Genomic DNA, 23,777 nt, shown 5'->3' with positions numbered 1-23,777 from the left:
CAAGAGTATTAACAGAATCACAGAACGGTTTGGGTTGGAAGAGATCTCAAAAATCACCTCATTCCAGCATCCTGCCATGGGCAGGGATACCTTCCACTAGACCAGGTTGCTCCAAGCCCCGTCCAACCTGGTCTTGGACGCTTCCAGGGATGGGGCAGGCACAGCTTCTCTGGGCAACCTATTGATCATTAATGAATGGGAAAGGTGATCAGAATATCACCTAATTTAAATGTAGGCATGATGGGATATTCTTCTGGCTTTAAATGAGAAAATGCAACTCTGCCTCATTTTGTGAACGCTATTTTGTTGTGTCATTTCAGGTATGATCTGGAGTAGGATCAGGACATGTGCCAGCTGAACACAACTAATTTTTTGAGACTGACCTAACAGGATCCTGGTGTAGGAGCAGTAACATGGCTTCAAAAATGTCTGTGTGTGGGTCCTTGTGTGTGGTTTCATTTTTAATAAAACTTCAGACTAGGATTCCTATGGAAGGCACAAAATACCATGTGTTGATGCCCTGTGAATTGATGTAACAGAGAAATTGGGGAATAACAGAGGGATTCCTTTCTTTTTACACACTTTCCTGATAAACCTGCCTAAATAATTGACTCTGGTACCAACTCAGACAGTATGGCTCAATTCTTTTGAACTATTTCAAAATTTATGCATTTGAGGTCATTTTGGACTTTCTCCCACAACAATGAGACCCTAATGTGGGGTGAAAGGACACAATAAAACTGTCTCAAAAATTCAGCCTTTGGCTTAGACAGCCCTAGAAATAAGTCCCAGTTGAAAAGTTAAAATCTTGATTATCAGTAAATAAAAAAACTGAGCACACTGGGTTCCTACAAGCTCAAGTGTGTGTGTGCACACACAGACATGCATGAGCACACACACGTAAAGGACTTCTGTTCAGCCCTTCACAGCAAACCAGCTGATGACAAATACTTTTATCTATTTGGAGATGTGGTTTCATAGTTCAGTCCTTTGGGGCTTGAGAACTTTACTCATCGTGTCTCTGGGGCACTGCACAGTAATCTCTGAAAAACTGCGTGCTAGATTAGCTCTGAGGATATTTCTGATGATAAAAGGCACTGAGGACCTTTACATTTATGTGACTTGATGAAGACCAGCAACTCCCAGTCAGACAGGGGAGGTCCAGAACCCTACAAGGAGTCAGGAACATAAAGCAGAGAGCAGCTGTGTAAATCTTCAACTGCCAGAATATCTCAAAGGTAGAAAAATCCACAACCACATCTTTCTACAGTCAGGTTCATATAGACCTCTTGGTTTCCATCACAAGGTAAGCTCCTATTTTCTATGTCCAAGCTTAGTTTACAGCTTGTAGGCAGCTCTGAGGACACATCCCCATCGATATCCACAGTTCAGAGGACTTTCAATCTCTCTCAATTCCTCATTCAACCCCTCACTGCTCCCTGCTGAGAAGTTCCAATAAATAATGTAACTTTGACTGCTAGAAAGGCTTGGGTTGGAAGGGGTCTTTAAGCTCATCTCATTCCAGTCCCCTGCCATGGGCAGGGACACCTTCCACTATCCCAGGTTGCTCCAAGCCCCATACAACCTGGCCTTGGACACTTCAAGGGATGGGGCAGCCACAGCTTCTCTGGGTAACCTGGGCCTCACCACTCTCACAGAGAAGAATTTCTTCCCAATATCTAATCTACATCTGTCCTTCCTCACCTTAAGGTCATTTCCCCTTGTAGGTGTAACTTAGGTTCAATTGTTGTACCTGGTCCCCACACAAAATTCTGCTTTTTTGGTAAATGCTGCTATGACCATTATTGTAAAATCTGTGCAATTTAACTATTCAAACACATCAATCAGAGATGGAGTCCATCAACTCTGTCTTCTAACCAGTGTAATACTATACCCCAGGTGAATTTTCTATACATTTAATAATAGATTTATGCAATATTCTATAAATAGACACCAAAAACTTTAGAAAAATTATATTGTTCATCCTGTTTCTACTAATGTTTCCACTGTCACATGCCACAGACATATTTTGAGAAATAAAAGAATATTTTAGAAAGACGGATAAAAGCAATGAACTGACTAGAAAATGGTCTTGTTTATGAGAACATCAACACATTAGCCTCATTCTTTTGAACAAGAAAAAGCCACAGATCTGTCAAGGTTAAGAAAATGATCTTCACATTGACAGGAAAATAGATGTAGATGATTGAAAATTTGAAATTTATTAGCATTTTATTTTCCACATATTAAAAAATAAACCTGACTACAGCAAAGTTTCTACAGAATAAAAAAAAAAACCCTCAATGGCTGTGAAAAGACAGGTAAAGAAGAGAAGACTGATGATACAGCTGCTTGTTGCACTGAAAATGAGCGAGCACCTAAAACCCACCATGATTTATTGTGCACATAACTGGGGCTCTGAGAGACCAAGGAGATATTACCTCCAGCATGACTCATTAATAGGTTAAATTCTGTTGTTAGAATTGTTTATGTGTTTCACCTCTTCCCAATCAACTGAACAATGTACTGTCACAGTACAAAATTAGAAGTCCAGGATGATCCTTGATGAGCATATTTAAACTTCACATGAACCTGGAGGCAATTTAAAAGAAGTCAGGGAATGAGATGACAATAGAAAGGTTGTTATGGGAAGCACAGGAACAGCACTGCTGAGAGAGGATACAACCCCACCTTCCCACTTGAGCATGAGAAACAAAAGAATGATCAAAATCAACACGGGAAGAGCCGTGACAGCAGCCACTTCACACCAAATTCCGTAGGTAGATGACACAAACCCCACACATGCAAAGCACTAAAATACACAGGCAAGTTCAGTAAGAACAAACCCTTCCTTCACACTGTCCATAGCCACTCTAACACTATTCTGAGTACTAGATCATTCATGGTAAAGGTGCTTATTATGGTTTCTTGACACTTAGAAGCTCCTAAAGAGGTGTGATTTGAAGGTCGTTTATCAGGAACGTAACCTAATGCTACAAAATGTATGTTTTGTTTATTCACTCCCTTCTTTCATATATGCTGATATTCAAAAGGTAAAACTGAAAATAAACGGGGGGTGTTACATTGGATGCCAGATTTCTGCACCTGGGTTTGTTTCCTGACTGTCAGTGGCTGCACACAGAAAATCAATTATTGGTGTACAGTCATAGCAGCGACACTATCACTGGAATTATGGATACCTGATTTTAAGAAATATTTAAGAAATAAAATCATTTACTGGCAAAATTTCAGGCATCAAACAAATGAGTTTAACCAATACACTGATTAACATTTTCAGTAAAACACAATTTTGGACATGAACTTTGAGATCTGCATGGAAATCTGCTTGCAGATATCCCAGTATCTCCTTATGCTGAGTTTTTATTTCAAAATATTTCCAAATACTCCTTTTCAGCAGCTTTCACCTGCCACATCCCCAGGTGACTTCATCAGGGTCAGGACTGGATCCTCTACACATTCACATGGAATGATTACTGCTGTCTTAGCCAATATTTACATCTGTATTAACTTTATACCTTTAGAAATTAATAAAGTGCAGCTCCTCACTCCTCTTATAGACATCCAGACATATAAAAAAATTTGCCAGTTATATTTGTGGCTACACACTTAATTCTTGATAACAAAATAACTAATTGTTCCCAATAATTTCTTCTGGCATGCAGCAGTAGTACTTCTTGTAATCCGTTTTATTCATCTGCAGTAATTCATCCCATTCAGAAGAACAGGATTTAAAAATAATATTTAAACAAGGTTGAGGATAACAACTAAAAGGTGCCCACAAGAGACATATTTAAATGTCTGCTAAATATATTTACCTAAGTCAACAACGAAGTTTTATTTGGCAATTCTACATTTTAAAGCTATTGTCTCAATTAGGCCAAAAAGGAGGATACTGCTTATGACTGCAAGTCTCTGCCTGCATTCATTTATTGTTCAGTTCACAGTCTCTGAATACAACACAATCCTCCAACGGAGTCAGCTTTCATAATTCAGCAGTACAAAGTCTGCAAACACATGTAACCTAGATCCATATTTCACAGTGACAGCATATGATAGCAGAATGTGAAGTATTAATGCTAGTGTCACTACAGTCCTACACTCTACTGCACTTTAAGAGAAAGCAGCTGCTGAGATGAAATGTGTGCCAACTGTCTGAAGACAGAAACATAAGAAACATTCCTTCTGTTACAAAGGGAGAGACACACACAAACAGACTTTCTTTTAGACTCAACATGCACAAAGTTTCTTACTTTCGCCTTTTACGTTTCTATTTCAGCGCCGCTCGCGCCGTGGGCGCGGGGAACACGTGCCTGGGTGGGAGCCCCAGCGAAGGAGGAGCTCCCGAGGCAGGGGAGGGTTGGGTGAAGGGGATGCACTGGGACAGGAAATTGCTGGAGTGGTGACACCCATCTGGCACGAGTCTCCAATTGCAGAATATAGAATCGTTCAGGTTGGAAAACCCCGCTAAGATCATCGAGTCCAACCGTTAACCCAGCACTGCCACGCCCACCACTGACCCATGTCCCCAGGTGCCACATCCACAGGTCTTTTAAATCCCTCCAGGGAGGGGACTCCATCACTGCCCTGGGCAGCCTGTGAAAATGCTTTGCAACCCTTTCTGTGAAGAAATTTTTCCTAACATCCAACCTAAACCTCCCCTGATGCAATTTGAGGCCATTGCCTCTCATCCTATCCACTTGTTACCTGGAAAAAGAGACTGACCCCCACATGTCTCCAATCTCCTTTCAGGGAGTTGTAGGAGGGAGAAGATCTCCCCTAAGCCTCCTTTTCTCAAGGCTGAACACCCTCAGCTCCCTCAGCCACTCCTAATACATTCAGAAAAACCCAATTTCCACCACATATCTGAAGTGATACGCAACATAAACATCCAGCATGCTGTTTAGAGCTGCTTTAGGACCTTCCAGGAATACTACAGCAGCTTCTCAGTAACCAAAGCAGTGAAATACTCTCCTGCCTGCAAATATCTTTGTCCTAACCCATCTCTGTGGAGCAAGTGGCATGTACCTGCTACTGAGGGCTTTCATAATTAGACTAAGGGACAGGCTACAGAACTGTGAATTGGATTAATCAGGTGAATTTTTTTAATCTATTCTCTGCACAAAGATCAGTAGAGAACCTGCTCTTTTTGATTTGTGTCTAGTCCTAGAGCAGGCCCACCAAATGATCTCCCACGTGCTGTATCACCAGCTTTCACACCCGGCGCTACAATAAGAGTGTGACATAATCTGAAACGTTCGGCCATAATTCACTTAAAAACTAGTACAACCTCATTGACCTCCTTATCAAACAATTTATTGTGCATTTACAGACTGGACAATGAAATAGAGGAGGTAAGGTATTAATGGTGACACTATTTGGCAAGCTCATAGCGCAGTTCATTCAAAAGGCAATTTTAAAATTGAATGAAGAGGTTTGACTAGGCAATAAAAACAGCCACAATGCCAGTGAACAGTACTTAGGAGGAAAGCCTCTAATTATCCTATTTATAAATCAACAGCAATTTTACTGATGACTTCTTCTCAAACTTGATTAAAATAACTTCCAAAAATTAAAAAATAATCAGATCATATTTATTTTATTAAATTACGATTTTAAAGCATTATTGATTCGCTTCATAAATGAAAATGATAAAAACTTGAGGACAAGAATGAGACAACATTTTTTAAGAGAAACATTTGTACAACACTCTGCAACATAATTATAGTGCTGCCCTTGGGGAAGGGGATTTTATTTTATAATGAGAATGTTTACACTGTTATGGGGTTCAATCTATCTGGGAGGGAAGGTTAAACTTCTTTCCATTAAAGACAGGCTTATAATGAAAAGCTCTGAAAGGAGAATGGAGTCTAATATAGTAGATGTAATGGCCTATTAAATGATTCACACACACAAAATGAATCAAATTCATTGTATCTTACTGCTCTTTTATGACAAAATTGTCGAAAAAATAAAACTATTGTCAAGATAATTGCATATTACATATACTGTATTACTGTAACTACTATTCTTATTGGGTGACCCAGAGTCTACATTTCAGGTACATTAATAGGACATTACATTTTAAATACTTTATAGTACTGGAATGTTGCACAAAAATCCCACTTTCACTCTGAAGGTAAAAATCAATTCAGACTTTAAGCCATGCTGCAATTCCGCATCATTCTTTTTCAATTAAGTTTTTGCATACATTCTTTATGATGTCATTTCTACATTCCTGCAACAGATGTTTGTTTATATCCCAATTTACCCAAATGCTGCCTTACTAGTCCCTGAAGATAACCTCTACAACCAGCTTATGTTTCCAAAACACAGGAAAAGAAATGTTTTCTTAAATTTGGCCCTTCAATCTACTGGTAAAAATCACCATCTCTGATCACTAATGGACATTGTTCTTAAAGGAGTTTGAAAGCATCAAAAAAACCAGAAGAAATTAAAAAAAAGTCATGGTACATCTCTAAAAAAAATAATGATGTATCAGTAGGTTAAAAAGTAAAAAACATGCAGATTGAGAAAAATCTACATGGCTGTAGTTAGTCACCCACAGAACTGTCCATAGGTGCTCAAGCACAGTTATATTAAACATCAGAAACCTTGTTTTATTATCTTTTTGGGGTGTTAATGCTTCTTAAATACTGGCTGCATTATTTTCTTGTGTTGGAAAGTCACACCAGGAGTTATTATAATGCAATTGGAAGTATAAATATCATAGGACTAAGAATATTTTGGGCACTTTTATCCAGTGAATACAAACACAATCAGCAGTGGCCAGAGTGACCGCTTTCCCAAACTAAAACCCAAAACCTGGGACACCACAAACAGCTAAAACTTCAGATTTCAAAAGATACTGTGAGAAGTTTAAAGAAGCCTTTGCAGGTGTAGTAAGAACTTCAAAGTACCAAAAAATCTCAAATAATTTCAACTGAGTTGCATAAAAAATAAGCCAGAACTTCTAAAGTCACCTGATAGTATTTAGATTTCTCCAGGGAGGACGACCTTGCAGAAGTAGGTTCTTATATTTCAATGAATAAAGGACTTAATTAAGCATTTGGAAGCTCCCATCCTTTACTGAGCCTGTTTCAGTATTAAGAATATTTCAACAATTTTTTTATTATTTATTATATTTATGACATTGGGAGGGAAGTTTAATGCAAGCACCAAATCATGAGTGGTGCATGAGGAGCCACACCAAACACTGCTGCTTCTATCCAGCTTCTGTGAAGAACCTGTTCAGTGAGGGTGAAAAACCCAACATTTCTCATCTACAACTGGCTATGGAAAACAGCACATTTTAAATACTGCCTGGGCTACACATGCTTGATGGATGTTCTAAAAATACAATTTAAAACCAATCTAAAATTTGACATTATTTCACAACATAGGACTATTTCTTTAAACTTTTAACACTGATAACAGAGCCAAGGAAAAAAAAAATCAGAAATATTGTAATTACAGGAAGGAAGGTAGGGATTTTCATTTTTATGTTCCTATTATTAGAACTCAAAGTCACAGAAATAATCCAGATTTTATAGTCTGAAGCAAGATTACTTCTCCTGCAGTACACATCCTCCTCCAGAAGGTAAGACCCAGTTCCTAAGCACCAAGTCAAAAGCTACTAAACATAACTGGAACAAAACAAATTAATCATTCACATCTCACTGAGGCATCCGGTACAAGAAGGTGAGAAATTAGAACGGACTATTTTCAGAATGAAAAGTGGTGGAAATAAATAGCAAATGAGCAATGTGCTCTAGTGGAAGACACCCCTGACCACGGTAGGGAATTGAAATGGGATGATGTTCAAGGTTCCTTTCAACCAAACCATTCTGAGAATCTATGAATTCAGTCACCTTGCTTATAAAAGTAAAATACATTGAAGAGAATGAAGTTCTACCCATGAACAAGGTCCTCTTCTATTAAAATTAATAAAGTAACTACATACAAGTATATGATATGCAAGAATACGGAGAAATTACCAATGTAGAAAGTAGTAAAACATAAATGGAAAATAGTACAGGTTGCTGAGGCCAAATTTAAGTTATTTTCCAAAAGTGCAGCAGTAGAGACTAGAGTGGGAAGTCTGAAAGGCAGGTCAATAGTTAGAGAATATGCAATAGAGAAAACAGCCCATTAAATAACTGGACTCCTAATTTACCAGTGAAGGAGCCACTTCAAGACAGTTTCTTGAGTGACTAAAGGTAGAGAAGGTTGATTGTCTTGAAAGAAGGCTCTGAATAGTTTCATGTTGCAACACTACAAGCCTCAACTACTCTTCCTGGAGTAAAATAATGCCAATAACACACATTATCCAGTAGATGCTTTTCAAGTGAGTCATTTAGGACTGTGTATATGTGGATGAACATGCATTCAACAACCATTAATAGTGAAGGCTCATCAAATCATACATTTATTTTCCCCTTCCCCTCATATCTGATTCCAGAACCTGCCTTCTCCTCTCTTTTTAAGACTACATTACCCACACTTCAGGTATCATTATTACTGCACTGGAATAATGCTGACACACCACCTTTTTTAATGGTAGTCCATAGTTAAGGAGGAGGATGAGCTGCACATCCCCCCTAGTCGTTGTGTTTGAGTATCTCCACTTACCTAACAACTGTTCCATGGATAGTTAGATTTTCCAGATGAAGAGGAATATCATTCCAATTCCCCCATGAAATGGTTAAAAACTAGAAAAGTAAATACCAGAGCTTGCACCTCTGAAGACAATAAAGTGCTCAAGTTAAATTTCATATATCCAAACAAAGCATCTTCATCATCACAAGGCATCCTTCTAGTTAACATTCACTTTGGGAATTTCAAGTTAACAAATGCTTTCCAAACTCCATTTTTTCCCCAAGGAAAATCCATTTGTTTTCTTTATAGTAGGTCTTTTAAAAGGGAGTCATAACTGATGGATTACAACATGTTTCTACCTTTTCAATCTGAATTTCATAAGAATAAAATAAACCACAAATGAAAGTGCTTGTACCAGGCACGTTGAACCTTTCTTCTTCTATTAGCATATCAGTCTGCAATCATAACTAGATCAATAGCGAAGATATCTGCTTAAAAGAGCACCATGCTTTCCTTTGTCAGAAATTCATTACTTTTTATTAGGGTCATTGCTTGAAAACTTCAAAACACCATATGGACCTAATTGTGGTTTATTTTGGCAAAAAGGAAGACACTGTAGAACAATTGAGGCATTACATTCTACAATTCCATTACTTTCATCCCTCTCCGTTTTATTACTGTGTCATTAAAGGCAACTTGAGTGAGCGAAGAATTATAGTGTCATGTGTATGGGCTAGTAGATTAATAACAAAACACACTCAAGTTTAAAGGTATCTAACAGCTGTTTTCATTATTTTGTGTAAATACGCTTGAAGCATATCTATCTGATTAGTGGATAGAGTGCTCTTCTCTGTCACATGCCATGGGCACTGCTATGTGCAAGTAATCAAAGTGCTCAGAAAATGAGTTTACATTGTTCACTGCTGAAATACACAAATGTCAGAAAGTGACTGCGCATCAAAGCTTAGGCAAATCAGCTGCTGCAAACAAACAGACTCCAATGCACATCGCAGCTCTAAACATTCCTCTGCAGCACAATGACTGAACAGGACTTACTGCCAGCCCAAATGAAGTGATGCTCGTGGAATAATAAGTTGTTAACGTATAGATGTGCCGACGAGTTCAGCACCGGGTACGGCTGAAAAGAGCTCAGCTGCTTCCAGAACCAAAGACACACTGGTTTAATGCCATAATATCAGGTAACTTTATGGATCTCCTACAAGGTTTCACTAGAAAACAAAACAAAAAAAAGGATATTTTTTTGCCTGCTATTGCTTTTTCTTAAAATTATTTTTAACATCTTAAAATATTTTTTATTGATTTTTAAAATTTTTTCGTGACTAAGTTACCAGGAATTCTGACAGCTAATCCCTCCTTTTATTGGCAACAAAAAGACAATGCTCTAGGCACCCAAAAAGGGTCAAAACTTCTCTTTTCCATATATAGTCACATCATTCAAGATGGGTAATTCAAACTCAGATGGCAGATAACACAAGTGAACTCCAAATCCCAAAGATGTGTGATGAAGTTTGAGGAAGGACAGATGAAATTTCAGTCACTGAAAGGAATTACTCCATAATAAATTCTTCTTTCTGTGCTTCATTTGCTTCTAGCAGAGATTGAGGCAGTTTTAGTATTAAAACTACACCAAGATGAAAAAGAGCCCTACAGACTCATCAAAACAAGAAACTTAAAATAAACTCATTCTGACTCCAATGAGCTCAATGGAATAATTCTATCCAAATGCTTCAGTGAGCAAAAGTAAACTGAGGTAAAATGGAGAAGGATGCTTAGAGAGCCACGAGACTCAAACGTTCTGCCTGAAGATGGATTATGTTTGAAGTGCATCTCACCTAATGCTTTTCCAAATCCCTGTGGTTGTGAACCCTTTGGTACCACTTCAGTTTGGGCTGTTTTCTGAGGGATGCTCAGGCTACCACAAAACAGCAGCGTCCAAGAAGTTGTTCATGTTTCATCCCTGGAAGTATTCAAGGCCAGGCTGGATGGGTCTTGGAGCAACCTGGTCTAGTGGAAGGTGTCCCTGCTCATGGCAGGGGGTTGCAAGGAAAAGGTCTTTAAAGTCCCTTCCAACCCAAGCCATTTTAGGATTCTATGGCTCTAAGATAAATCCCTCAAAAACTCCAGTGTGTCAAAGGGAGAGGAGGGGAGGGACCAAAAGCATTGACTGTGACGTGGTTTTCTTTAAAAGCACTAAAATGTTCAGATGAACCCCATACATGCAGTCAGGCAAAAATATTCCTCTGATTTTTTTCCCTTCTCACCCTGGTCATGAATCTGGCTAATGAAAAATTCATCCTGATCCCAAATGCAGTCACAGACATACCTTGCAGGACACTGCTCATTTATGAAACACCCGATTAATGAAATACAAGACAAACACTGTGCAGAACACAGAACAGACTGGTCTGCTGTGTCTTTTACAGAGGCTGGAAATACATAATCTTCATGGACTAGTTCTAGTCTCAAGACTGAAGTCAGCATTGACCAACTCATAGTCCATCTTTTTTCACCTTCATTTTGGGGATAACATCACAGCAAACATCTGCAGCTGCCTGGCACTACTCCTGTATTGTTTAACCAACCATTCTATGAATTTAGCAAACTCCTCTTATATTTCAGTGGTGTTTTGACAGTCATTTCACAACTAAATGTCTTTCTGGAAAATCAAAAAAACCAAATCAAGCAACCATCCTACACACCCTTTTTTTTATTTCCAGTCTCAGCCATTTAATAATGACCAATTTATACCTAGTGGATGTTGCAAGGATTATCCTGGAACTTAAATAATTCCTCCTCTTTCATGGCATTTATCCTCTGACTGTATTTATAAAGATTAACACATATCCCCTTCTCAACCTTTATTTTGCTAGGACAAGTGAACCATACTCTTTTAATCTGCTCTCATAATACAGATTCTCCTAATCATCCTAGCAGCAATTCTCTACACCTGTTTCACAGTTTAAATTAATCTTTCTTGAACATGGGTGACCAGAACAACATACAATTTTTTCAGTGCTTTACATAGAGACATCAACCTGTATATTTTCAAATATCTTTTCAATTGTGTATTGGACTCACATATGCATTTTTGGACATATTTGGTATGGTGCAGCTATTTATCTAGACTAAATGTCTGCCATAGTCATACAGACTGGGCCACCACTTAGCACACAAAAGTGATCAAGGGAAGGAAGATCTGTTTGCTTTCTTCTCTGTTTAACATATATGAGAACCATCAGTTGCAGACAAAAAATGCTTGAGGGTTTAAAGGAGAACATGGCTGTGAATAGTTTGGGGAGATTTTTGAGAGGAAAAGTCATAGAATTGAAGACACACGACCCTGTCACAGAGCATCCATGAGGAGTGTTCTGCCATGGAGAGGGGAATATACCTAAAATCAAAGCCATCCTGGAGAAATTAAATCAAGAGTCTCTTCAACTGGTGCAGAACCAACACAAAGAGACCTGTGATTTCTAGACAAAAAGAGCTGATGAGGAAGGACAGCTGGAAAGATGAGGGTTCTGGCATGATGGTGAGACATCACACACCATTAACCAGATGATGTTTCAGGTCCCTTCCAACCCAAGCCTTAGTACCATGGCTGGTTGGGCACTAACGAAAACAGGAGCGATGTGGTCTGATGATAAGTCCCTGGGTTATGGGGGAGGGGCAAGAAATACATTCAGCAGGTCAAAGCTGGACAAAGTCCAGTTATCTGCAAGCACTACTCAGGAGCCATCTTATAGGAAACTTGCAATTTTATGAGGAGTCCACTGTAAAAGTTTCCATGGATTGGATGATTTAACTTGATATCTAATTTATTCTTTCTGGTTGCTGTTAGTGCCTACAACATTGCTTGAAAAACAGACTGAACATAACGGTATCTTCTTTTATAATATCCAAAACTACTCTGCTGGAAACATGGATTTCTCAACACAAAATGCTCCATCACTAAAAAAGGTAATGCAATCCCAAGATCTTTTCTCCTACATACTTGAGGAAAACCTGGACCTGTTGGAGTGAGTCCAGAGGAAGCCATGAAGATGCTCAGAGGGCTGGACCCCTCTGCTGTGGTATGGGCAGGTTGGGAGAGCTGGGGGTGTTCATCTTGGAGAAGAGAAGGCTCTGGGGAGACCTCAGAGCCCCTTTCAGTGCTTAAAAGGTCTCCAGGAGAGCTGAAGAGGGACTTTGTACAAGGGCCTGGGGTGACAGGACAAGGTGAGGGTGGCAAAACACTGGCACAGGTTGCCCAGAGAAGCTGTGGCTGCCCCATCCCTGGAAGTGTCCAAGGCCAGGTTGCACAGGGCTTGGAGCAACCTGGGCTAGTGGAAGGTGTCCCTGCCCATGGCAGGGGGTGGAATGAGATGGTCTTTAAGGTCCTTCCAACTCAAACCATTCCAGGATTCTATGAAAAAGTGCTGGGAAAGTAGTACTGGACTTGGATCTCCCACAGGTGTTCAACAATCATCCCTACTACTTGCTGTTTGCAAGCCCAAAACTCCAATGAACCCTCATTACCATTTGGACACACATCTTTTCCACAGCAAAGCAGAACAGCCTCTACCTTAAAAGCACTTCTGGCACGTTTATGTTAGGATTTTCATATTTGTAAATGTATGCTATCTGAATTATTTAAAGGGAAGAAGAGGAGGATTATTTCATCTGGGAGTCACAACTGAGCAGGGGGAATGTCCAAAATATAAAATATTAAGTATTTGGAAATGCAAAAAAAAAAAAAAAATACACAACAGAAACCTAAACAGATAAAAACACTCCTTGCACAACAAAGAAATTATCCATGATTTGGCAAAATTAAAAATCATTTAACTTCATCCCATTTGGTTATGTATAAATAAAACATCTGTGTTAAGCTGTTCTCACACATTACATAAAGGTCATCTCCATAGGACTGGAGAGCTACGCTTCAAGTTTCCTCTTCAAACTGTGATTTTATGTATTCCATCATGTAATTTTGTTCTCTTAGTCTCTATTCTCTAAAATTCCTATAGAACATGTTCATATCTTCTCCACTGGCTCTTCCATCTGACAGTACCTCTGACTGTAACTGGAATGGGCTGTCAGTAATCTAGCACACAATAGTGCTCGAAGCACATCCAACCCACTTACAGTTGTAGTTTCCTATTTAATAACAATTTTCAAAGGGACTTATTCCACTGTTCTTTTAAAAGGTCCTGCTTGTTTGGGTTTTGGTTGTTTTGTTTTTTTTCCTTCCAAACTAATACTGCATACAAGAAGTGTGGCTTTTTCTAAAGGTATTGCCATTCCCCCATGACTAGCAACAGATTCCTTCATTCTCCTAAAAATAATTTCTGAGAACATTTTGTATTCTTAGTGAAGAATCTCTAAAAACTCAGATATCACTTCCTACTCTTTACATTTTTTTGCAATTTTTAGCACGTTACCTACTTTCTTTTCCATTGTATTACAAGTACCCAGGATATTTAAACAAAATGGTTCTGCCACTGCCTCATGTAGCAACTAAGAAATAATATGCCCAACACAACTGCCTCCCTCTCTGTTACAATTCTGTAAGCATGAAATCCCTTTAAAGAAAAAAACCAAAGAAATCCACCTTCACTTCTATGCAATATTCATGAATTCCATAATAAAAAAATATGGAATTGTTCAATCTTTGAAGGGCAGTATTTTGAAATGCAAAATCCAGCAGGGACAGCCTTGTCTATAAAAACCATCTTTCACACATGCAAAGGATTTAAGTCTGTACCTTTGTATGGATTGGAAGGGAATTGGAAGGGAATTTTGTGCCACCTCTTTTCGCCCATGCTAACACTGTACTCCCACTGAGTGCCAAGTGCCCTCAGCTCCCACTGACTGCAGTGAAAATGAGGGTATTTAGCACTTTGCAGGATCCTACCATTAATCAATAACCTTTTTCCACTTTGAACAGAAGAAATAATAAAAAAAAAAACCAACAAAAAAACACTAAAAGCTCCACAGCTTTAAGTCTGCTATTACAATTTTAACCAATTAAATTTAAAATTCATGATTTTTATTACAGCAATTTGATACAAACTCTGAAAGTATTTCATGTCTGAACCATCCTGTACAGGGTTGATATTTAACCTGATCCCAGCCCTCAGGAGAAAGCCTTTTTGTTGTGAAAGAAGAGAAGGAACAGAGGAGAATTGAGGTAGGAAGGTGGAGAAAGCCCCAAAAAGGCCTTTGATTGTGCTTTTAAAAATGTAACATAAAATCATATTAAATTGATCAACAATTTTACTACTCTGAAAATCAAAGTAAAAACATATTATTGTTTTAATTCAGAGTAAGTACAGTTGAAGGACGGTATTGCAGATCAAGTCCCAGGAGTCTGAAGAGAGCCATTCACACCAGTTGCTGGTGAAGGTGTCATTTTCATCTCTTCTCCCGTGACATCCCTCAACTCCAAATGCTCACCCTTATTACAGCAAGGTAGGCTATTCTCTTCCCAAGTTGCAGAGGAATTATTATGCATGGAAGTGCATAATAATCCAGTCCAGTCGTGACTCTACCACTGACTTCCCACATGAATATGCACGAATCAATTAAACCCCTGAATGCATCAATTTCCTTCTCGAGTAGTAATGATAATAATAATAATAGCTGCCCATTGTATAGGGCACTGCATGTAATATTTTTAATGCCTGTTAATGAAATGTGCTATTAATTATTAGGATGTGGTTTGTTTTTGAAAGCCAAGTTACCAGCACGTCTCAGGTTTGTATTCAAAGTGACACAACTTGAATATTTTCTAAAAAACTGCCTATGGGAAAGTATTATGGAAAATCCTCCTTAAAAAGCAAATGGTATTTAAATCAGTATGAGAACTTTTAGCTCTTACCAGTTCTGCTGCAGGGAAATTTGCAGCTAAGGGGTTAATCAGATTAGATGGGAGTGGTTATAGGCTCAGTGCCACAGGTTTTGCCCTTTGTGGCTTCTCACATCCCAGACTTGGAAAATATGAGCTGTGATACTGAGAAAGGTAAGAAGCCAGCACAGCCCCATAGTGATAAATGAGTTTGCATCATCTGTCATTAGAACTTCCTGCCAACAGGGTCATTCCCTATTAAATTACCACTTGTCAATGTTTAAAATACTGATTGATAAATGACTGTGCCAAAACTGATAACACGACAGCTTTTATTTTCTAATATTCTTGGTTACCACATTCTGCTACTTCAAGATACAGATATAGTAGGGTTTTTTTTTTCAAGTACTTTAGTGAAAGACAATTTAATCTAATACAAAACTAACAGGTACTGTACAATGATTGGTCCTGATATACATTACATACTATTCTTCTTGCCAAAATAAACCTACTGGTGATTTAGTGATATGGGTAGATCCAAGTTTCACATTTCATCAAATGCTAGTAATCTGTTTTATCAATATAAACTGCATTTTAATGAAAAAATTCTTTTCTTCAGTACACTTCACTTTTAATTCCCCAGAGTATGATAATTCGTTCACGCTGTAGAACAAGAATGTTTTACAAGACCTTAACTCTCCAGAGAAATTTCTCTGTAAATACAAAAAGCAAGTTTTATGGGAATGTGTTGTATGCAACATGAGCAGTACCCAACATAATAAAAAACTAGGTTGCACAGAGAATTCCGCTTAAGTATCCTTGTGAGCTATTGTGAGCCTAAATGGTTATTATGATAGTGTTTAGTGGAATACCTATACGACAGATAAAAGAGAGTCAGTAAAACTATTTTTGTCCCTGAATAGATAAAAAGAAATTACTTTTTAGCAAGTTTTGCAGAATGAATACATCCCAGCAGACCCTTCAGCCAGGCCCTTCTCAAGGAGGGCATTCTCAGTCTGCTGCTGCTGCAGAGGTCTGGGAATACATATTTTGGGGGTTAAACTGGCATACTCTGCCTGGAAGACCGAGCTGAGGTAACAGCTACTCTTCCATGATCCAGAGGGAGAATAGAAACTCCTGAATGACTTCCAAGGGCACGTGTGGAAGAAGTACCACGTAAGAAAGCACCTCTGAATATGGATGTTTGAGGCATCCTTCATTCGATGGCCCAAAGCCTCAATGCAGGTGCAGCTTCCTGCAGGTAGCACCTATCCCAGAGGTGCAGGAGGCAACCAACCTGCTGCCAAAGGCTCCAGAATGGAAAGTCTCCATTTTATGCCCTCACAATGCACTTTACTCCCAGTGGGTGCTGTGTCCCAGATCCTCAGAGCATCCCTCATTCTCGTTGTGTAACTCTTGGTGTGCCAACACCGACCCTCAGATCCCGCTTGAGGCAGGTGAGGAGGAAAGACATTCAGGGGAGTAATTTCCATCAGCCTGTTCTACAACAGCGAGCCCCAAGGTAGGAGCAGTCTATTGGCATTATCTAATTATGCTAATGACCCATAAACTGTGGTGGCAGGGAGGCTGTGCCGACCGGAGAGGGCATGGTGCTCCACAGAGCTGCCTGAGCCACCACCAAAGGCAGCAGCGACCCCCAGAACCAAAATCACTGTCATTAGCAGAGCACTGCACCTAAGCTAATGTATGCAATTTCACTGGAAGGCTAATTAGCCAAAAACTGCTCTTCTAAGGTGTACTGCTTCCCAGATGCAAGATAGTTCACTACAGCTCATGTGAGCATCTCTCTGTGCAACGTAGACATGTCCCCAGTGCTCACCTATAGCTTTGGGCTCTTATGGATTCCAGTCTCTCCTTGCTTATTGACATCTGCATTTTTCCAGCACAGCTAAGCTAAGTTCAGTCCTGCAAACCTGGCCCAAGTGATGCAATTTTTTTTTATTTTTTTAATTTCCTCAAAACAAGCTCTCCCACACGTGGCAGTCACGTTTCTGTACAAGAAATACTGTCAACATCTTTTAAAAACTTCTGCTTTAGTCAGGAACTCCCTTGACTGGCCCTAGAATACTCTCTAATCTGGAAACTTCTGCCTCTCTCACACTATAACTAAAAGAACATAAACCCAAATTGTTTAAAATGTCCTGTTAACTGTACTAAGTTATAAAAAGCAGATGAAGAAGCAAGTCTGAAATCTATAATTCTACTTCAAAATGCGTAATGTAGATAGTACAAGATACCCACCAACAAGTTTCACTTTAAAAAGCGCTATTTTTATTTTCTGCTGTAATCCTCATCCTCTCATGTTTCTTTGATATTATTCCACCTTAGTCCAATGTGAATTTTGAGCTCTTAGGAACATTACCTCATTCTTGCTTATAAAAACATCTTCCTTTTCTACCACAACTTGATGATAATAATAAAGATATAATACAATCAGAGGAACGGTAATAATAACCAAAATCTAAATTACAATCTTCATTGGAATGAATTCCAAAGAGCACATAATTTGACCCCACTGTGCTGATTGCCACAGACAATATGGGTACAGATGGGATGTGAGAATTCATACAAAATCTTAGAATGGTTTATGCTGGAAGGGACCTTAAAGATCACCCAGTTCCAACTCCCTGCCATAGACCTTTCACTAGACCAGGATAGTGGATATCCAAATACCAACAAAGACCTTGTAGAAGTATTGCAGAGGGCTCTGCTGGCACATGGAGAAGTGAGTACCAAAGATAACATCAGTCAAAAGGGAATTGTCTTACTAGAACATCATTTTCCAGTTCAAAAGTGGAAACAGATTATATCAAAATAGACTCTATTGATTCTACTATAAAAAAGAATAGGATTTTATTTAGGTTACAATTGAAAATATACTAAAATTAAGCCAATGTCAACATAAGTGTGAATTATGATGTATTTAACTCACTGTGCTATAAAACCCCAGTCTGATACACAGCACATATGGCACAGAAGATGAGCCACTGGTCTCCATCCCATGCAACACCAATGCACTGTGGAGGGACAGCCTTAACTTGGAGGGGTCTTTTGTCTCCAAGCTTAAAAACACCTTAATATTTATTGCTACATAATATACTTCACCAGAAGGTACAAAGAGCAGAATTTGAGTCAGAAATTATATCGGGTGAGTATATACAGAGTAATTGTGGCACCATGGGATGCATTATGGAAGCTGGTTGTTGTCAGAACCAGAAAACAGGAGGATTAAATCAGTAAATATCTTATTCTGCTAAATCCTGAAATCCTTTCATCTCTTCTCATTGTCAGATAAGGACCACAGTCTGGTGATTTGCTCTGGGAAGCACCAACATGTGCTCTTATGACAAGTATTTATTGAAAAGAAGATTCTTTATAAAAAAGCATCAATAACTTCCTCTCAGAAATAGAAAAGCAGTGGTTAGATGCCCATCTGAAATATTTAAATACACATTACACATGTATAGTGGTACTTCTAAGGGTATTCATAAATGTTTCCTATGGTATCCATCATTATACCTCCCCTCTTGAGTGATCACTATGCTGCTTGTGCTGTTTGTGTGCCCATCACCTACAGTAATTATATTAAAAGGTAGATATTTTACAGGATTAGCTCCTGTGACATGATCCTTTATTACACTGGCTTTGATCAAGGGTCAGATATATTTTATTTTGCCCTACAACTGCAATATTAATCTAAAATAATCTAGAAAAGCTCACCATCGCATGCGTGAGGGTGATTTCTTAGACCACCTCTCCCTCCCAAATCCAAATGTAGATTATGTTTCAGACACAAATGCACCCTGAGACATTCACACGCAAAATAAAAGAGGTCAAAATAAAAAAATAAAAAAAACTCCACCCCGGTTATTTTGCCTTCAGAATTTTTAAATATTTTCCCAACATCTCAGCAAAATTATGCATTTTAAAAAGACTGCAGGCACTGAAATGATTGTCAGTCATGCAAATAATCACTTACTTACACTGTATGAGTTTGGTTTGGATAAAGCAAATTACCATTTGAAAATAACTTGAAAAACACTCTGGGCTAAGAGCTTGTTTCATAAATTTTAGCTTGGCCACAATTTTTCTTAACCTTTTTTTCCTCAATCTCCATTCAGTCACTATATTAATACAGTCTAAATTAAAAAAACAGCATTGAATTGCCACAGGTGCATTCAACTTTATGTAAAACATGTAAAGAAATAGTAAATAGTGGCTGCAGCTGAAGGTCAACACCTAAAGAACTTCAAAGTTAAGCAGAAGCAGCCCTTTCTTCTCCTTTTTTTTACCCGGGGATGATACTGGGCTTTGTCTACACACCTCAGATCTTACATCTAGAATTAGCTGTTGAATAAAATATAAATTAGAAATAATAGGGCTGTCATTAATCTGTATTTCTAATTACTCTGCTGTGAAAGTTTTACAGTCATGCAGTTGTTTATGAGCACCTTAATTTTGTCCATCCTGTCAAAAAGAGGTTTTTGATATAAGTCCAGTAACCACAATAAAAGCAGGAAAGGTGCCCTGCTTTGTGAAATGGGATTTAATTCAAGAGCAGGACACTAGAAAAGCTCACAGGAAGATGTGAGATCTTCCCACTGTAGCAGTTTGGGTAGCAGGCTAATGCTTTTACCCACCTAATCACCTTCCTGCTTTGGACAAACGATCGCTGTGTGTATGACTTCAGCCTAATTTGTCAGATCTCGTCTGACCCCATCTGCCAGGGCTGACAAGTCCAAAAGAGCTGATTTAATATATGAGACAGGGTTATCATAACTTCATCTCCAAAACCAGGCTTGGGCCACATGACTTCCCAAGGTATGCCAAAACCACGAGACCCTCTGAAATTGGCTCAATATCAAATATGCTGAGCACCCACAGCATTCCCTCGCGCCTGAAAAACCTGGTCTCTGAGAAGGAATAGTAGATCCTCAAAGATACACAGGTACTGTTTTTCGCTGCCAGCCAAGTCCCAAAGGAACACTGGAAGATTTTAACTGGAAGATTTAACACTTCTCAAAAGTAGAGGTTTAAAGATTTAACTTTAGACGTTGATGCCTAAATGATTTGCATCAGTGTTTTAGAATACAAAGTTATCCAAGATACTGAAACTCAAGCCTTGCAGTGTGAACCTCAGCGAGTGCACGACCTCAGCTCCTGCACTAAAAATTTCTCTATCTCAAACTACCACAAATGCATATTTAGCCTTTGAAATAACTTTAAGTACAGGCTGGTCAGGGACAAAGATCTCAAGTGTGGCCAGAACTTACTATCAGATCAAAAGCCAGGCTCTTACAAAGTCATTACAGTGCTTTCCATCTTTATTTCAGTAAAAAAATGTACCCAGCTTGGTGTTGGTTGTAAGAATATAATCAAATTGCAGAATCATACTCTATTTAGTGCCGGTCCCATTGAAGCAAAGTTCCTGTTCGGTGGGAGGAGAGTCCCTTATAAGAGGAAAAACAATTGTGCCAGGTTTAATCAAAAGTGAAAAGGATCCAGAGAATGTTCCCTTTGAGCCACATAACCCACTGCTAATTTCAAGACGGGCTCTGAAACGAGGGTAATAAAAAATGTCCTTCAGAGTAACCGAGGAGGAGTGAAGAGAAACTCCGGCTGCAGCTAATGCCAACATCTGCAAGTCTGCTCCCTGCCACAGGAATGCTTTCTGCCTACCTGGAAAGCCATAAAAGAGGTAGGGGAGGGAGGAGGGAATAAAATCCCACCGCAACACCACCGAGGGAAATATCACTCCTTGGCTACGGGCTTATCATTTTTACTGTTCTCCAGCATTTCTCTCTCCTCCTTGACCTCCACTGCACAAATATATACAGAGCCGAGGAGCAGGAACTCCTTAAAGACTAAAACAAGTGGGAAATCACTAAAACAAGTGGGAAATCGCTCATCCTGAACGATGCAAGTTTGCACGACAGGCACTGAGGACAGGCTTGGCTGCCTGAGTAGCCCCTGATTATCGAAATACATTTATCAATTAGGGGGTTTTGCATATTATCAAACTCTTTCATTAATGATGCTTTAGCTGATTAGTCAGAACGTCACCATAAATACAGAGGTTTGACAGGCTGGAGGCAATTTATGACGTGGAAAATGTACTGACCTGCTCACATCAGGAAACCTGACTGGAAAATAAAGAACTTGGCACTTTGGTCTGATTATTTTTTCCAAATCCTTAGGTCTGTGGTCAGGAATCAGCTTCATAAATTTTCCAATGGATGTAAGAAATGATTCCATATTAAAAGCAGAGTTGAACACCACAACATCAGCAACCAAACTGCAAAAAGTGGTGAAGATTAATGAACACACTGCTGCCACAAAAGGAACGGAATTATTTTACATGCAGTGAAAATAGAATATATTTTCTTATAAACAAGCAAAAGGTGCAAACGAATACTAATCAAAGTCAGCCTTTGCATGTGAATTAGGGGTAGCACATGTACCTTAACCAGAAGTATCTTGATTTCTGTCTATTCAGCCTTTGAAAAAGCATTTAACCTTTTTTAACTAACAGTAAATTACTATTTTTAATGTAAAGGAGAACACCTTATTCTTGCTGTGGATTTTTAGTCATAAAATGGGAAGAACAGTATTACTGTCATACTTCTTAAAAGCATTATAAACAGGTAAGACTCGTTGTAACCTGACTTTTGGAGAATTAAACTTGGAAGAAAAGGAAAATTCCTTAGAAATATTCCTGTGCAATGAAGGATAACTTACGTTTGGTTAACCTACCTTCAACTGCCCATGTGTGGCAGGTAGCAGGATACTAGAGAAATGGGAGTGTTATTTTAACCTCTGTGGATATAATCCTGATTAAAAGGATATTCATTTTATATATATATATATGCAAAAAATAAAAAATATATAGCGCACAGTATCAAAAAAAAGTTTTAAAAAACTTTACATTAATATGCTCAATTTGGCATATTAATGTAAAGTTTTGGTTTTACTGCTGTGCTTTAAAATCGACCAGATCAATCATTTTAAGATGTAGTTTAATGACAACATAGGGCTTATTTCTCCACTTAGAGTCAGTCTGGAGAAAACAAGAAGCTACCAAAAACCTGAAATATCTGGAAATTTATCCTGGCAGTGCTGCCAGAATCTGAGCTACACCAACATACAGGCAACACTAACAGAGGTAAGAAATGCTTTATGGCCAGTTGGTTTTCTCAATATGTTATATATTGTAATACAGACCCATGGGTCATAAGATACACGGAGGACATGTGTTCATAAGTCACCAGGGTGGTGAAAAGTATATTTGAGGTGAGAGGCTGTCATTCATCCTCGCTGCATCTCTCTGCTGTCTGGTCAAGAAAGAGAACTGACAGTGCTCACCAAAACAGCAGGAGTCAGCAGGAAAAGCAAAAAAACCCCAACATTAGAGAGAGAAATAATCCTTTTCAAGCAGGCTGTGGGAGCTGAAATGCTTTCTGGCATCCCATCCTCTTCCCCACCTATGGTTTTTAACCCCTCAGTGCCTCAAGTCTGGCACAAAAGTCATCTTTTCTGCACTGATTTACAGATGACATGATGCAGTGCAGGAGCCCTGCACGTTTCTTCGCTGCTCTCTGACACATAGCAAAGGCTCCAACATCGTCATCTCAGCTTCTCTTGTGCATGAAGTCTTATCTGCCCTAACTTTTTCCTGCAGGCTCTGCAAATCGGTGGCAAATTAGAAAGATCACCTCTTTAAAAACATCAGGGACAAAAAAAAGAATTCTCCTTCTTAGTGATCCAAAGCTTGGTGATATTAATGATCACCAACCTGAAGATTCAAAGTCCTGTAATTTTAATTGTCTCCGAAACCTCTGCACAATACTGGAAAGATACATTTTTGCTTTCTACCAGATATGGAAGATGGGAAGATGGCATCTCTTTGCAGATGGGGAGTAAGGAACAGCACAGAGGAGATGGCTTCTATCTTCTCTTAAACTGGGGTTTCTGCAGCAACAGAAATGGGAGGTGAATATTATATAATTTCATGGAGAAGCTATTGGAGGCTGCAGGAGATACAACAGAGAATCTATTGCCCCATCCCTGGAAGTTGTTCAAGTCCAGGTTGAAAAGGGCTTGGAGCAACCTGGTCTAGTGGAAGGTGTCCCTGCCCATAACGGGGGCTTGGAACGAGATGAGCCTGAGGGTTCTTTCCAACCCAAACCATTCCATGATTCTACAAGCTGTAAAAATCATCTTTTTTTTTTTTTTTAATAAGAGAAGATACTTAAAACTGCATGAAAAATAACTGTCACAATAAAGCAAAACA

General features: G+C 38.9%; 1 protein-coding gene across 12 annotated transcripts in view; it reads right to left on the bottom strand.

The window, feature by feature from the left end:
• The window catches only part of GTDC1 (glycosyltransferase like domain containing 1), a 179,147-nt gene that overhangs the window by 64,446 nt on the left and 90,924 nt on the right, over positions 1 to 23,777 (bottom strand). For 9 of the 12 annotated variants that reach the window (XM_027656261.1, XM_027656266.1, XM_027656267.1 and 6 more), the window contains one exon: positions 21,609 to 21,782. The exons of 1 other annotated variant lie outside the window; for it this stretch is intronic. In XM_027656261.1, coding sequence (XP_027512062.1) covers positions 21,609 to 21,782 — 174 coding nt within the window. 2 more of the 12 variants (XM_027656272.1, XM_027656268.1) reach the window with 2 other exon arrangements.

Source organism: Corapipo altera, unplaced genomic scaffold (genome assembly GCF_003945725.1).
Source record: "Corapipo altera isolate COAL_440 unplaced genomic scaffold, ASM394572v1 68, whole genome shotgun sequence".
Lineage (NCBI taxonomy): Eukaryota > Metazoa > Chordata > Aves > Passeriformes > Pipridae > Corapipo > Corapipo altera.
The sequence above is the reverse complement of the archived record's forward strand: the minus strand, read 5'-3'. Positions and strand labels throughout refer to the sequence as shown.